Source organism: Alnus glutinosa, chromosome 12, assembly GCF_958979055.1.
Source record: "Alnus glutinosa chromosome 12, dhAlnGlut1.1, whole genome shotgun sequence".
In the NCBI taxonomy this organism is placed as follows: domain Eukaryota; kingdom Viridiplantae; phylum Streptophyta; class Magnoliopsida; order Fagales; family Betulaceae; genus Alnus; species Alnus glutinosa.
In genome coordinates, this window is record NC_084897.1 from 17,971,853 (window position 1) to 17,985,905 (window position 14,053).

General features: G+C 35.0%; 2 protein-coding genes and 1 pseudogene across 2 annotated transcripts; 2 read left to right on the plus strand and 1 right to left on the minus strand.

Annotated features, from left to right (window-relative positions):
- On the plus strand, nt 1–1,826 carry LOC133852046 (photosystem II reaction center W protein, chloroplastic-like). Its single transcript, XM_062288717.1, has 2 exons — nt 1–160; nt 1,398–1,826. The coding sequence occupies exons 1-2, from the start codon at nt 70–72 to the stop codon at nt 1,721–1,723; spliced, it is 417 nt and encodes a 138-aa protein (XP_062144701.1). The 5' UTR covers nt 1–69; the 3' UTR covers nt 1,724–1,826.
- Nucleotides 1,827–2,840: 1,014 nt separating this feature from the next.
- Nucleotides 2,841–4,989, minus strand: LOC133852045 (pathogenesis-related protein PR-4-like). The gene is made up of 2 exons (XM_062288716.1): nt 4,552–4,989; nt 2,841–3,198 (listed from the first exon to the last, which is right to left on the minus strand). The coding sequence occupies exons 1-2, from the start codon at nt 4,963–4,965 to the stop codon at nt 3,028–3,030; spliced, it is 585 nt and encodes a 194-aa protein (XP_062144700.1). The 5' UTR covers nt 4,966–4,989; the 3' UTR covers nt 2,841–3,027.
- Nucleotides 4,990–10,501: 5,512 nt separating this feature from the next.
- On the plus strand, nt 10,502–12,818 carry LOC133852355 (F-box/LRR-repeat protein At3g58900-like; annotated as a pseudogene).
- Nucleotides 12,819–14,053: the final 1,235 nt, after the last annotated feature.

Sequence of the window (14,053 nt, forward strand, 5' to 3'; positions counted from 1 at the left end):
ATTCGATCTCTAAACTTCCTGATTTTACGTGTCACACAAAATAACATTTCTCTTCTTCTTAAAAAAAAAATGGCGACAATAACGACGCCGGCGACCAACTTTTCAAGATTGTTACCTCGCGCCGGTCTTTTTCTCGGAGTTGAGTCGTCCGCCGTTCTTGGTGAGATTTCATTACAAGAATCTTGTGCTGGTCTAACACTAATTCTTTTCACTGCAACAACAGTTTATAGTACTAGAGATATGTTAGAAAAATCCTTCTTGAGCTACCAACAATGAAGCATTGATATTTTATTACTTCCTATTACAGTCTTTGCTTGCAATGAAATTGCTACTAGCTAGGAATGTTAATTTTTTAGAGTTTGATTAAACTAGAAATCCAAGGGAGACTCATGCCAAAGGGTAAATCAGCAGTGATTTTTCCAACCAAAATATTTTGAGAATTATTACTAATGTTGTTGTTATTACTCTATTTTTATTTTTTTTTTTGGATTTTTTAAGGTAAAATTTCAAGCTTTAATACTCTCTCAAAGTTAAGTATCATGAATAAAAGTTGGGTATTCTTCGATCCATATTTGCTCTCTAGATGGTTGGAGTGCCGCCGTCTTCAAATAATGGGCGGTCATATCTGCTTTCCTTTCAACGTACGTACTTCACATATCATGTTTGGAGGCTATTTGATCAACATCGTCTTCGAATTGTCAATCAGATGTCTGTACCTACTCCAAGACTGACCTTTCTTTTGTGGGGAATAGATTATGTTCAATGCATTTCCCTTCAATATGATATTTGGTAAGCCGCATAGGCCTTCGCTACAGCTGAGTCAATTACGCACACCTCATCTTCTTTCTTGATTTATCAATCCCCGCGTCTCAATTAATTTTGCTCACACCACAAGAGGGAAACATCCATTTTGGTCCTATTGTGTGTGGAGTTTTCACCTTTTGTTCCCGCTTCATGAAATTCCTCTACAGCTGCCTTTGCACTCCTTACAAGTTGGGCTCTGTGAGTGAGACCTCCTCCAAATACTATTGTGTTTACGCAGAGCCAAATTCTTCTGACTATTGTAGCCATTAATTCAAACTCCTCATTTTCAAGCGTTTCTAGTAGCTACTCGCATGCATGCTATGCGTAGAAAAGTATATCCCCTTTCTAAGAGGATCCCCCAATACATCATTTGATGTGGGCATCGCCAACGAATATGACTTATATTCTCCACCTCCGCCCCCACATATAAAACACAAAGGATCTTCAGTAATCCTTGTTATTACTCTGTTAATTGAAAGACATGGGGGCTTATTTGAATATAAAATTTCACTCTACCCCACCCGGAAATATAATTACCTTAATCAAGGATATGGAAATGCAGTTAATTAGCGACAGTTTTGCTTGTTTGATAGGGTTGCCAAGAATGGTGACAAGGGGGAAGCTTAGGTGTAGCCTGCAGGAGAAGCCATCCGCCGCGAGCGGCACAGGCTCAAATGCTAGCATGGTTGCATCATTGGCAGCAGCTGCAGCATCATGGGCTGTGACCACAAGCGCTACAGGGCCAGCCATGGCTTTGGTGGATGAGAGGCTGAGCACAGAAGGAACAGGGCTTCCCTTTGGTTTGAGCAACAATCTTCTTGGGTGGATACTTTTTGGTGTGTTTGGTCTGATTTGGGCTCTCTATTTCATTTACGCTTCAAGCTTAGAAGAGGATGAGGATTCTGGGTTGTCCCTCTAAGCCTAAGCGAACCCCAATGTGAATTCAGCAGGAGAAAACTTTTGTGTAAATGATAATTTGCTATTCATGTAATTGCTTATAATTAAACTGCAACTTTTGCTTCTCCCCGGTATGTTCTTTTTTTTTTTTGAAATATTGGGTGTGAGAAACACCTTTAGATCAATTAATTCGTGCTGTATTATTTCTTAATAGCGGGATTTGACTCTTTTTTAAAGAACCGGCTTCTCTCCCATTCAATTGAACCGGAGAGGATCCAATTTCCTAAAGAACAATTAAAACTATTAATCAATTCATTTAATTTAGAGTAGAATTCATGTTTTGATCTATTAGGCCTATTCTCATTTGACTTTCAACCTATATAATATCTCCATCACTAGATATGATTAAGTATTCCATTTAAAATCGATTAATTTAATTCTGTAGCAAGCACTAGTCAAGCCTCAGCTTATTATACTTGAGTTTAAGATGGAGAGCTACAGTTTCCAGTTGTTCATTAACTCTAAGTGTGAAATTGAGCTTAATTACTCATAGTCTTGCTTGCTTAGCTTTTATCCTAATTATACTTGAGTAGATCATCATGACTAGAACTTCCTTCTACCCAAATTAGTCCTCACCACTTTCAATCAAAGTTTTATATCTTATTTATTGGGTTATGGGCCGGCAAGCCCACATGGCCCATTCACATGGGTAATAAGGAATCTATTCACAAATCACAATCGTGCTATATAACTACTTAGTTGTCAGCTTGTCACCTGGGCTACAAGTTATGGTTTAATCAAGTGCCCCTAACTTTAACGATAAACTGTGTCTCAATCAAGGTAAACACGAGTTAAACTAAAAGGGGAAAGATAGATCATGTATTCATGGTATATAAATTGTCTTAGCAAGTGTGTATCGCGTATAATATTTTCGTCTGTTTCAATTTCAAATAATAACATAACGTATAACGGAAGGTCAAGCGTCAACTTTTTAAAATTTTGTGATTTAAACGCAAATGGTGTCCAAATTCAAGATGATTAAGTGTATTTTCTCCTTAATATTAGCATTAGTTAGCCTTATGTTAAGAAAAATAGAGAGAAAGAAAGAAAGAGAAAGTGAAAAGAGGACCTTTATCATGTATTTAATAACCAACCCTAAATTTGGTTATATTTTATTAGATTTAATCAATTATTAATGATGCACATCATTTATCTTTCTCTTTATTTATCTATAATCAAAAAGTATGTTTGATTATTAGATATTTATTGTCCTAGTTGTACATCATGCATGCATGGGATCGAGTAGGATAGCCAGCAGCTAGTGCTTCAATCACCGCAGTTGACAAACTGGTAGCTGACAGTAAGGTGGCCCTGGGCATAGCCTTTTCCATCCGTGTCTATTTTTCGGAACACGCCTTCGTCCAGATCAAGACCTCCATTGCTGCATTGATCTACGATTCTCACTGTTATTTGAGCTCCTGTCCCACTGTTCGTCACCTACACAAATGATTTATTTAATTTGATTCATTTTCATTAAATAGTTTATTAGATCTCTCTCTCTTTCTTTCTTTCTTTTAAATTCCAACCTCCCCATGATTAACCAAAGAGTTAAACTATTAAAAGGAAAAAAAAAACACACACACACACACGTGTAACTTCATATATAAAAAAGAATAGAAAACTTTATTGTATAAATTTCATGCTTAAAAATTGTACTCAACCTTTGCTTTCTATCCGTAGTTTAAACCAGATAAAACGTACCTTAAAAAGTTCAATTATGTTTAGATGGTTTAATAAATAAAAACAAAATTGAAAAAAAAATGTTTGAAAAAGTGAATTAAATTAAATATAATACAAAATTCATGTTCGGGTGATAATGGTTTTTGATAGTTCTTTTCAACTCTTTTCGTTTTTTTATTTTTTTGAGCTCATGTTTAGCTTGCAACCCAACTCACATTGGAATTCATATTGGAATTCCCATTAAGTTGGGTTGAAAAAAATTTGAGTAGGCAACCAAACATAAATTCAAAAATAAATAAATAAATTTTTGAGAAAAGTACATAATGTTAATGTGGCCCCTAAACTATTAATTGTGGAAATGTTCCCCCTAAACTACTAAACAATGTCAATGTCCCACAAATGACAAAAGTACCCTTCATAAAATTATAAAAAATCTTAAAATTATATAAAAACAAAACAAATAAACAAAAAATTATTTTTTTAAAAAATGAAGAAAAAAAACGAAAAATAAAATAAAAAACAAAAACCAAGGTTTTTCATTTTTTAAAAATTTTGTTTTATATAATTTTCGGTTTGGACCTCCCCTTGAATTTTTATTTTTTAAAATAAAAATTGTTTTTTTTTTTAAGTTTTAGTTTTAGTTTTTTTTTTTTTTCCCCTAGTTTATAATAATATATTTGTCTTATAAAATTTTTTTAGGGATAGTTTTGTCTTATTGTTGACTTAAAAGACATCAACATCTTTTAGTAATTTAAAGAGGGACATTGATACAATTAATAGTTTATAAAGCACATTGACAATGAAGTAGTAGTTTGAAGAGAATATATGTACTTTTTCCTAATTTTCTTAAAAAAAAAATTAATACACAAACAAGCCAGAATTCATTCTACCCTCAAGAACACGTTTTATTTCATTCAATGCAAAAATTTAAAAAAAAAAAAAAAAAAAAAAAAAAAGAAGAAAGAAAGATTTTGGGTCAAACAAAGGAATTTGGGAAAAATATCAAATCCATACTTTGAAAGAAGTGATGTTTGTTAAATAAATTGTTCAAAATTACTTTTTAGATGTAAAAAAAAAGGTAGAAACAAATCCTAAAATTTGTGCACTCACCTTTAAGCACTTGCCACAGGAGTCTTGTCCACGAGGCCCAACAGGTCCACAAAACGCTGTCCAGCCATATTTGCTCCGCCATGCCAACGGCTTGTTGGCATCCCACGTCGAGCAATACGCGCTCACGGCGTTCAAGTTCCAGCCATTCTGCTCAGGTTTGTAGAAGTGGTACGTTGCTCTGACATTAGAGGCGCTCTGACCACCACCGCTGCCGCTGCCGCTGCCAGACTTACAATTGCTCTGACAGTTGTTGGAAAGTAAGCAATAGTCATCAGTTGTCCCACAGTAACCATGCTGGCTACAGCAAAGGTTGTTTGTACATGTTTTGCCACCGGCTTGCCTGCCGCACTGTTGGGCAGTTGCGGTAGCAAGGAGGCAGAGAAATAACACCAAGCATACGCTAAGCCTTTCCATTGTTACGTGTTTAAGTTGCGTGATCCGGTTCAAGGGTGCCGGAATTTATAGGTAGGAGTTGAAGTGGTAGAAATACGTAAACACCCCTATCAGAAAAAAGTATGACTTAACAACGCTGTTCAACCTTGACTTCTGATCTTGACTGGAATAAGAAATACATTTTTTTCTTTTTTTCTTTTTTCTTTTTTCTTACTGTACATGTTATAGAGTTAGATAAGTTAGACCGTAGGGTAGGGTAGATATTTAAGAAATTTTGTTGTTTGAATTGCTATTTATAAAGTTTATTTATCCGAGTAACCTACTCACTTATTGAGATAGGTGGAACATGGAAAGACTCTTTCATATTTATTGCTTGTTTTTTAGCAATTCGCACCGTAAATTGCTGAGAATTCATATTCTATATTGTAGCCCAAAGATAAAGAAGCATTTTTAGTAGGATTAATAATTTTTTATGCGACTAGCGAACTGGACATGAACCCAACAAAAAATTAAAGAGTTATGATTAAATAATCTGACCCGCTTAATTAAATGAATCGGGCTATAATTGACTTATATAGTCCTATACATATGTTTCAACACGATTCAAATCGGACATGGAAGATAATGGTAGGCAATTTTTGATATAACTCACGAATCTGATACGAACTTAATACAAAATAAAAAAGTTAGAGTTAAATGGTTTGATCAATTTAGTTAAATGGATCGAGATAAAATTGATCTATATAACTTTATAATTATGAATAAATACAACCTAAATTCGACCGACACAGTAAGGCCGCCCCTGATTTCTAGATTCCAGCTTGATTGGTGCAATTATGTGGAAAAGACATGAGACAAAGAGAGACGTTTCTTAGGAAGGTGGTAAATGGTCAAGATGGGCAACTAGATTTGTGGCATCACGTCGTGGTTAATGGTCATACACTGTGGGTGGCTTACGGATCAATTTTCAGTGTCGGATATATACAAAGGAGCATGGAATATATATGTCATGCCTTAAGGATAGGGTCAATAGGTATATAACGATTTATTGAATATCTTCTTTTCCTTTTCTTTTTTATATTTCATTTTTTTTTTTTTTTTTTTTGTCGATAATGACGGTAGCATCACCTGCAGGTGAGAAAATTTCCTGAGCACTTAGACATTAATGGTCTGTTCGGATACCAAATAGAATCCTAATTCTTTTCGAGTTTTTTTTTCGAAACCCAACAACCCACAATTAACCGAGTAAAAGCCCGAATTGTTTCGCAATTCAAGACTGACTTTGATTTGATGACTAGAACCCACGCGCAGGACAAGTTGTCTCCAAAAATACATGGGTCTCACATTTAATTAATAAAATAATTAAAATTTAAATCAACAACAACAAAAAAAAATAATTAAAAGGGGTGGTTGCCACCTTTGGAGGTGGCCGGGGGTGGCGCGTGGCCACCCCAGACCCTTGGGGGTATCCACGCGATCACCCCTGAGGGTAGCCGCGCTGCAACTCCTGACCTTTGGGAGTGGCCGCGCGGCAACCCCTGACCCTTGCGGGTGGACCACGCGGCCACCCCAGACCCTTGGAGGTAGCCGCGCACCACCCTTTACTTCTTTTTTTTTTTTTTTTAATTTTAATTTTAATTATGTTTTTTTTTATTTTTTAATTAAACAATCAATAAAATAATCAATATATAATAAATTATTATTATTTAAATAATTATCCCACACAACTTTTCACAATACCAATCATTATTCACAATTTTTCAAACCTTCAATCATTTCCTACCATTAAAAAACAATAATTTTCAATCTCAAAAATTCAACACCCAAACACATTTCTTTGCCTCGAAATCCACAAACAGAATGAGAATTCAATTCAGATTTCAAAAATTCAATACCCAAACACATCATAAGAGTGGCAGTTTGTGTTCACGTGCCGAGTTCGAGAGGCATAGATATAAGACTATATAGGTCAATCATAACCCTCTAATTTTGTATTGGGTTTGTGTAGGATTTGCGAGTCATGTCAAAAAATTGCCAGTCATTATGTCGCGTATCAAGTTCTGGCTGTGTCGAAACATAGGTATAAGACTATATAGATAAACCTTAACCCGACCTATTTATTTAAACGAGTCAGATACCACAAGTCCACAATCCTAACTCTTTAATTTTGTATTGGATTTGCACCGAATTTGCAGACCGGTCTTTGTAAAAGATTGACACCACTATCTGTTGTTAGGCAAAATCTGGAGAGATGACCCTCAAAAAGGCAGTTGAACTGTTGACTTGAGCTATAAAATGAACTAATCATAAATAGTTCAAGTTTGATATTAGTTTGGGCTTGTTTATTAATTAAAGAAACCAAATACAAGCTTTATGCTCCGTTTGTTTCGACGTAAAATGATTTCCGTCGTAAAATGATTTCGATGAAATCATTTTCAGAAAAAATGATTTTCTCGAAAATAATTTTCGGTGTTTGGTTCGCACGAAAAAATTACGAAATGCAAAAATAAGAGTTTGGTAATTGTCGCCGGAATCCGGCAACGTCCGGTCGCCATTGCCGAATTCCGGCGAGAAAGTTTGACCGGATCCGGCCAAAATGGCCGGATTCAGGCCGGAATCTTCCGGATCCGGCCGGATTAATGGCTGGATCCGTCCAGATCCGGCCGGATCCCGGCCGTTTTGGCCAGATCCGGCCGGATCAATGACCGGATCCGTCCAGATTCGGCTGGATCCCGGCCGTTTTGGCCAGATCCGGCCGGATCAATACCCGGATCCGTCCAGATCTGACCGGCTTGGCCGGAATCCGGCGATATCCCGGCCGGAATTTGGTCTGCCGGTGCCGGATTCCGGTACCGGCATAATTTCGGCCGCCTGATTCCTGCACCGGCAGAATTCCGGTGACCTGATTCCGGCGCCGGATATCAAACATGCGTGTAAGGACGAAAAGCTTAATTTCGAAAAACGATTTACGGTTTTAAAAATCATAAATCATTTTCCGAAAATTAAAGAAGCTTTTACGGTCAAACCGAAAATGATTTTCGTTGACTGTTATTTTCACCCCAACCAAACACTAAAAAATGCCGAAATCATTTTACGCCGAAACAAACGGAGCATTAGTTTGAAGATCAAGCTCAACTACATAGCTAACCAACCCTGAAGAAACCCAGGCTCTGCGTGGTACATTCATAAGTACTAAAGATAATAATTGCTGCAACTAACATATTACAACTCTATATGAAAATTAATCAAAATTTTATTTTATTTCACACTTTTATTGAAAAAAATAAAAATCTTAGAACCCACATGCGGCATATACGTGGGCATTTTTCCGTTAGAGAAGATCAAAATTGTTAACAAATGGGTTATATTGACAATTTCATAAATTTAGTGGAAGGACATTGTAAATTTTTAAACATTAGAGGCAAAAGTAAAATATGATAAAATTTTTGGGGGGTAAAACTTATTTTTTTCCTTCATTCTTTTATATAAATATATATAAACTAGTGTACCAAAAAATTATTGGTAGGTTTTAAAAATACTTTGCTGCCTAGCTAGGAGAAATTGCCACATTATGAGCATTTTTCTTAGCGAGGATTATTGCAGTAGGATAATGGCCACAAGGATTTGAAAGGAATGCATTATAATATTAAAAGACTTTTTCAATTTTACAATTGAATTTGTATGACCACAAGTTTCATTAAAAGATTTTTAAAAAATGATTAAATGTCTTTCCGGTACCTGTGGTAAGGGTAATTATCAAATGATCGCTTCGGTTTTAAAAAGTATTAGATGTGGTACTTGTCGTTAATTGAAATACCCATTTGGTACTTTTCTTAAAGTTCCGTCTAATTTTTTTACGGAGATCCATGCCATCTCACTTAAAATTGTGACACATGTCACGTGTGCCACATATGGGAGACAACTCAGCATATCCTATGACGTGTCATTAAATCACACGTGATACCTGTGGTATTTATGCCACATAAAATGTCGAAAATAATAATAATAAAAAAATTACCTAAGTCTTAAAAAAAAAAAAAAAAAAAAAAAAAAAAAAAAAAAAAAAAAAAAAAAAAAAAACCCCTAGATTCAAAATTTGGGGATGCCCAACCACCCTATTTTGCCCATGGGATGGCTTTTATGCCCGGCCCCAACTTGCAAAATGAGGAGGAGAACCACCCTTAAGAGTCTTGGGGTGGCCAAGCCACCCTCGTTTGGCCAGAGGATGGTTTCGGCCACCCTAAAATACCAAAGAAAAAAAAAAACTAAAGAAAAAAAAAATGGAGGGCTGGCCTTTTGGGGTGGCCGAATCACCCCCTATGCCCTTATTGTTAATTAAGTCTACTAAATGTGTTGATTGGATACTTGTTCTACAATTTGATAGATCCCAAATAGAAGTTGGAAAGATTTGTTTGGGCATACTCTGGGGCATCCATGAAGAAATATGAGATTTTTTTTTATTTTTTTTTAATCTAAAGCGAATTACATTCAGTCAAAAGTGAGTTATTTATGTAAAGGCATTCTGTATAGCAACTTAGAGCATTCCTAGTAGCCTCATCAAATTTTACTCACTAAAGTAGCTAAAAATTACTTTTTTTCTATTTTTATGAGCCATTTTTTTAAAATTCTCCCTGCAGCCTCACCATTTTAACTAGTCACTATCACTTTTCTATTCTGGTGAATAAATATTACTCATAAAAATTGGTGAGTATTATCACTTATCAAAACTTTTTGGTTAAAGCGGTGAGGTTGAGAGTGATTTTTTAATGTTTTCATCAAATTGGTTCACCAAAATAAAAGTTATTTTAGTGCAGTTACTAGGAATGTTCTTACTAGAGTGAGGCTTTCATTATTTTACAAACATGCATCAAACCACTACTCAAGTCTCAAGCGGCCTAGTTTGAACCACCGAGCCACTCCAAATACCTTCGGACAATTACCGAGCTATTTCCATATCAACACGGGATCATAGCTGGAATTTAAATTATTAAATTATTATTTTTAATTATTTTATATTAATATTTTTATGTTGTAAATAAAAATTAATTTTTATAAGTTAATATAATTGAATGAAAATATAAAAAATATTTTTGATTTTTTATACATACTAAATACCAAAAAATGCTTTCTTCAGATTTTTTTTTTTTTTTTTTTCTGAAAATAATTTTCTTAAAAATATTTTGTTCCGAAACAATGTTTGGGCTCTTACTGACCGGCCCAATGTCGGTCCAACCCGCTAAGGGTCCGGGCCCTCTTAATACTTCAAACTTCAAAAATTCCAACCGCCTTTTCCCGGTACATAGGGCTAAAAGAATCCCTAATTCCCCTTCCCAAATTGCTTCATCCAATTCGTATTCCAGCGCTTTCAGGAAATCCAATGGAACGAGGTTTCATCAAATTTGTTTGCAGATTTTTCATCTAATTTATTATATAACTTATTTGTATCATAAAAGGGTGTTCACACTGTTGTTCTCTTTCACTATGTACAATTCTGGTTATTTCTGTTTGTTTTTCCAAATTTAAGCCGCAAGTTCGTGTATCTTTGCATCTTTTACATTCTATTTGATCATATTCGTTACTTTTAGACTGTTTGATCGGCTAATTTATCATATTTTTCTTTCTTGGCAATTTTCTGCAGCTTTTAGTTTGAGTTACATATTAACTTAAATGGGGAACATAAAAGAAAAGGTAATTTCTTCCATTTTGTTTTTTTTTTTTTTGCTTAATTTGCTGTTCCAATTATCTTGGTTTTGTGCTTTGTACTGAGATTAGTCTTTTGCATGGTTGTGGTTGCAACTAAATTGGGTTGCTTAGAGAGCACGATTTGTCGAGGATCGGATTAGTGGAATGCCGGATGAAGTTCTAGTTTCCATTCTGTCTCTCGTGACACTGAAGGAGGCGGGGAGAGCTAGTGTACTTTCCCGCCGATGGCAAAAGCTTTGAACTTTCGTTCCTAATTTAAATTTCGACGCACCGGCACAAGAGAGGTTATGCCATTTGTTAGACTATAGATGCGAAAAGGGATTGGGGAAATCATATGGTATTGAAAGAACCAAGTATGTGAATTGGGTGAATCGTGTACTGAAATTGCACCAGCTTCCCGCTATAGATCAATTTAGAGTTTCTTTTGATTTGGGTGTGGATTATAGGCGCGATCTTGATAATTGGTTCAAGTTTGCAATCGAAAAGAGAGTTCAAAGGCTTGAGTTGAGCTTTGAAAAATCCTGTGCAAAGCCCTGCCCTTTTCCATCCTTGTACCGGACTCTCAGTTTTCCCCGGTGCAATTCCCTCAGGGCCCTCTTTTTAAAATATCTAAGTGTAAATGGAGAAGTTTTGGAGTACTTCATATGCAACTGCCCCTTGCTTGAACGACTGTGTGTGCAAAATTCAGCTGCCCTTGTCAATCTGAAAGTTGCTGGTCCATTACTCCCCTTGAAATACTTAGAGATATCCCACTGCATGAAGCTACAAAACCTAGAGATTTCTGTAGAAAATCTTGTATCTTTCGTATACTCTGGCCCAAGAATAACCATGCCTTTTAAGTATGTACCCAACCTTGTTGAGATGTCTTTGAAGGGCACGTATTGTGAGTATTCAATGTATGAATTCTGCGAGTTTTCAAGTTATCTTTCGCGGCTAGAGACCCTTATATTGAAACTTCCGATGATCGAGGTCTGTTTGTAAATTTATGTTGGTTTTGTTTATGTTTTATAGGTTTTCCTTTTGAAATATGGAACTTTACTTTTCTTCTCTAACTCTTGGTTAATTCGTTATACAGAAAAAGATGGAGCTCCTTGAATTTCCTACATTAAGTAATCTTAAGCAATTAGAGTTGATAGGCTTTCATGCAGGTGATAGTGTAAGCCTTCTTCGGTTGACTTCCCTGTTAAAAGCAGCTCCTAGCTTGTACAGGTTAACACTGAAGGTAAATGGTCATGCTTGTGTCCAGCATAAATTATGCAATTGTGGGATTATTTAGTGTCTGATAGTAGAGTAATATTGCTAGTGGTGCTTAGGTTTGTACTAATTATATCTGCATAAAGCTTTTAGCTTTCATTCTTTTAGTTTAACCTTGTTATCGATCTCATCATTGTTTGTTCATTGCCATGCCATAAGGATAAAAAATGCTGTCATAACATTTGGCATATTCAATTGTAGTTTAAGTTTTGCACTAATAATATTTACTCTTTATTTAGAGGATGATGACTTCAGATAGGTATTCATGTTAATTATCTTTATATATCAGCTACATATTGTCACTCCATCTTGTTGGTTATAGTCCTGTTTGTCTGAGTGGAACCTTTTCTTCCAATTAGAGGTGATCTGAAGGCATGTGCAAATACTAGATATATAAGTCCATTTCTATCTTCTTGATCATCACATTTTCAGTCATTTTGTTTGCTGAAAGGCATGTATTATTGTGCTAGCTCCCTGATGATGATTGTAGTGTATGTGTTCATAGTTTGTTTCTAAACAAGCAAAATCCGATGCATTTATTTCTACGTTCTTATTGTAGTGGCGGTACCGGTACCTATCCAATGGTGAAAGAAAATTACAAAAAGCTCCAAAGTGTCCCCATCATTGCCTCAAACTAGTGGAATTAGTTGGATTTAGCGCTCAAACAACTGATGTCGATTATGTCAGGTATTTGATTGAGAGTGCCGTTGAGCTTGAGAAGATAATGATTGATCCTCGATGTCAAATTTCGATTGAATCGCCGTGGGAGTATGATGAGATAGAGATGGAGAAAATACAAGCTGCTCGAGAGTGCGCGAAAATGCTTGGAAGAGAATTGTGTTTAGGTGATAAATTAGTAATCCTGTAATTCTTCCATTAATGATCGGTACTAATTTAGTGGATAAATTTTCATTCAATCACACGCTCATCAGTAATTTTAAAAGTTACTTCATTTTTTTATGAATACTAAATGTAAACGTAGAATTACTCAGGAAAAACTCATAAAAAACTCTTTGAATCAGATTTCCTTGTCGTTCCCTAAACTAAGAAAATACTAAAGGAACCAAAAATTGTACCCTATATATAGGAAAAGAAAAGTGGTTCCCTTAACAATATTTTAATATTAAAAACCTCTTTCATTCCTCTAACAATTATTTGAAATAATATTTAAATGAATTTATTTTTTATCTTTCTTTCCCGTAACATTTAATTTAAAGAATATTTAAATGGTATAGTGAAAGAATAAGGGAAGTTATTGTGAAGCGCATTTAAATAAGAAAACAAAAATTGATTCAGTTTACTAATGCTCTATTTGTTTCGGAGTAAAATGGTTTCTGAAAAATGTTTTCGACATTTTTCGGTGTTTGGTGAGGACGAAAATAATAGTTAACCTGAAAATAATTTACGTTTAACAAAAAATGCTTAGGGTCCGTTTGTGATTGCAATTTCAAAAAGTGTGATTTAAAAATAGCGATTTAAAAATGTACGATTTGAAAATGTGATTTTTAAAATTGGCAAAATCGCTTGTTGGCCTTTAAAATCGTAGGTTAACCTTTTAAATTCTACGTTTTTAAAAAAGTATCAAATTGTCTACGATTTGAAAATGCAGTTTTATGCGTTTTCAAATTACAATTTTTTAAAAACGCAATTCCCAAACAGTTTATTCTCTACGATTTGGTTTAAAATTACATTTTTTGTCTACGAAATCGCAATCTCAAACGCACTCTTAGTAAATTTCGAAAAATGATGTACGCTTTTTAAAAGCGTAAATCATTTTCTCTAATCGCTTCTTTATTTATCAAGCCCAAGATCAATCCATTAACCTGACAATACTTCGCTTTTGTAACAAGGAATCAATTCACAAACCACAATCGTGCTATACGGCCACTTAGTTGTCAGCTTCTCACCCGGGCTACAAGTTATGGTTTAATCAAGCGTCCCTAACTTTAACAATAAACCGTGTCTCAATCAAGGTAAACATGATATAAACTAAAAGGGAAAGATAAATCATGTATTTATGGTATATAAACGTATGATATTTTTTTCTGTTTCAATTTCAGATAATAACATAAGGTATAACGGAGGGTCAAGCGTCAACTTTTTAAAATGTTGTGATTTAAACGCAAATGGTGTCTGAGATCAAGATGATTAA

Excerpts from the sequence above, each read along its gene's own strand:
- LOC133852046 (XM_062288717.1), top strand. The coding sequence starts at position 70 with ATGGCGACAATAACGACGCCGGCGACCAACTTTTCAAGATTGTTACCT. Across the intron at positions 161-1,397 it reads TGAGTCGTCCGCCGTTCTTG|GGTTGCCAAGAATGGTGACA; the intron begins GTGAGATTTCAT and ends CTTGTTTGATAG.
- LOC133852045 (XM_062288716.1), bottom strand. The coding sequence starts at position 4,965 with ATGGAAAGGCTTAGCGTATGCTTGGTGTTATTTCTCTGCCTCCTTGCT. Across the intron at positions 3,199-4,551 it reads CCTGTGGCAAGTGCTTAAAG|GTGACGAACAGTGGGACAGG; the intron begins GTGAGTGCACAA and ends TCATTTGTGTAG.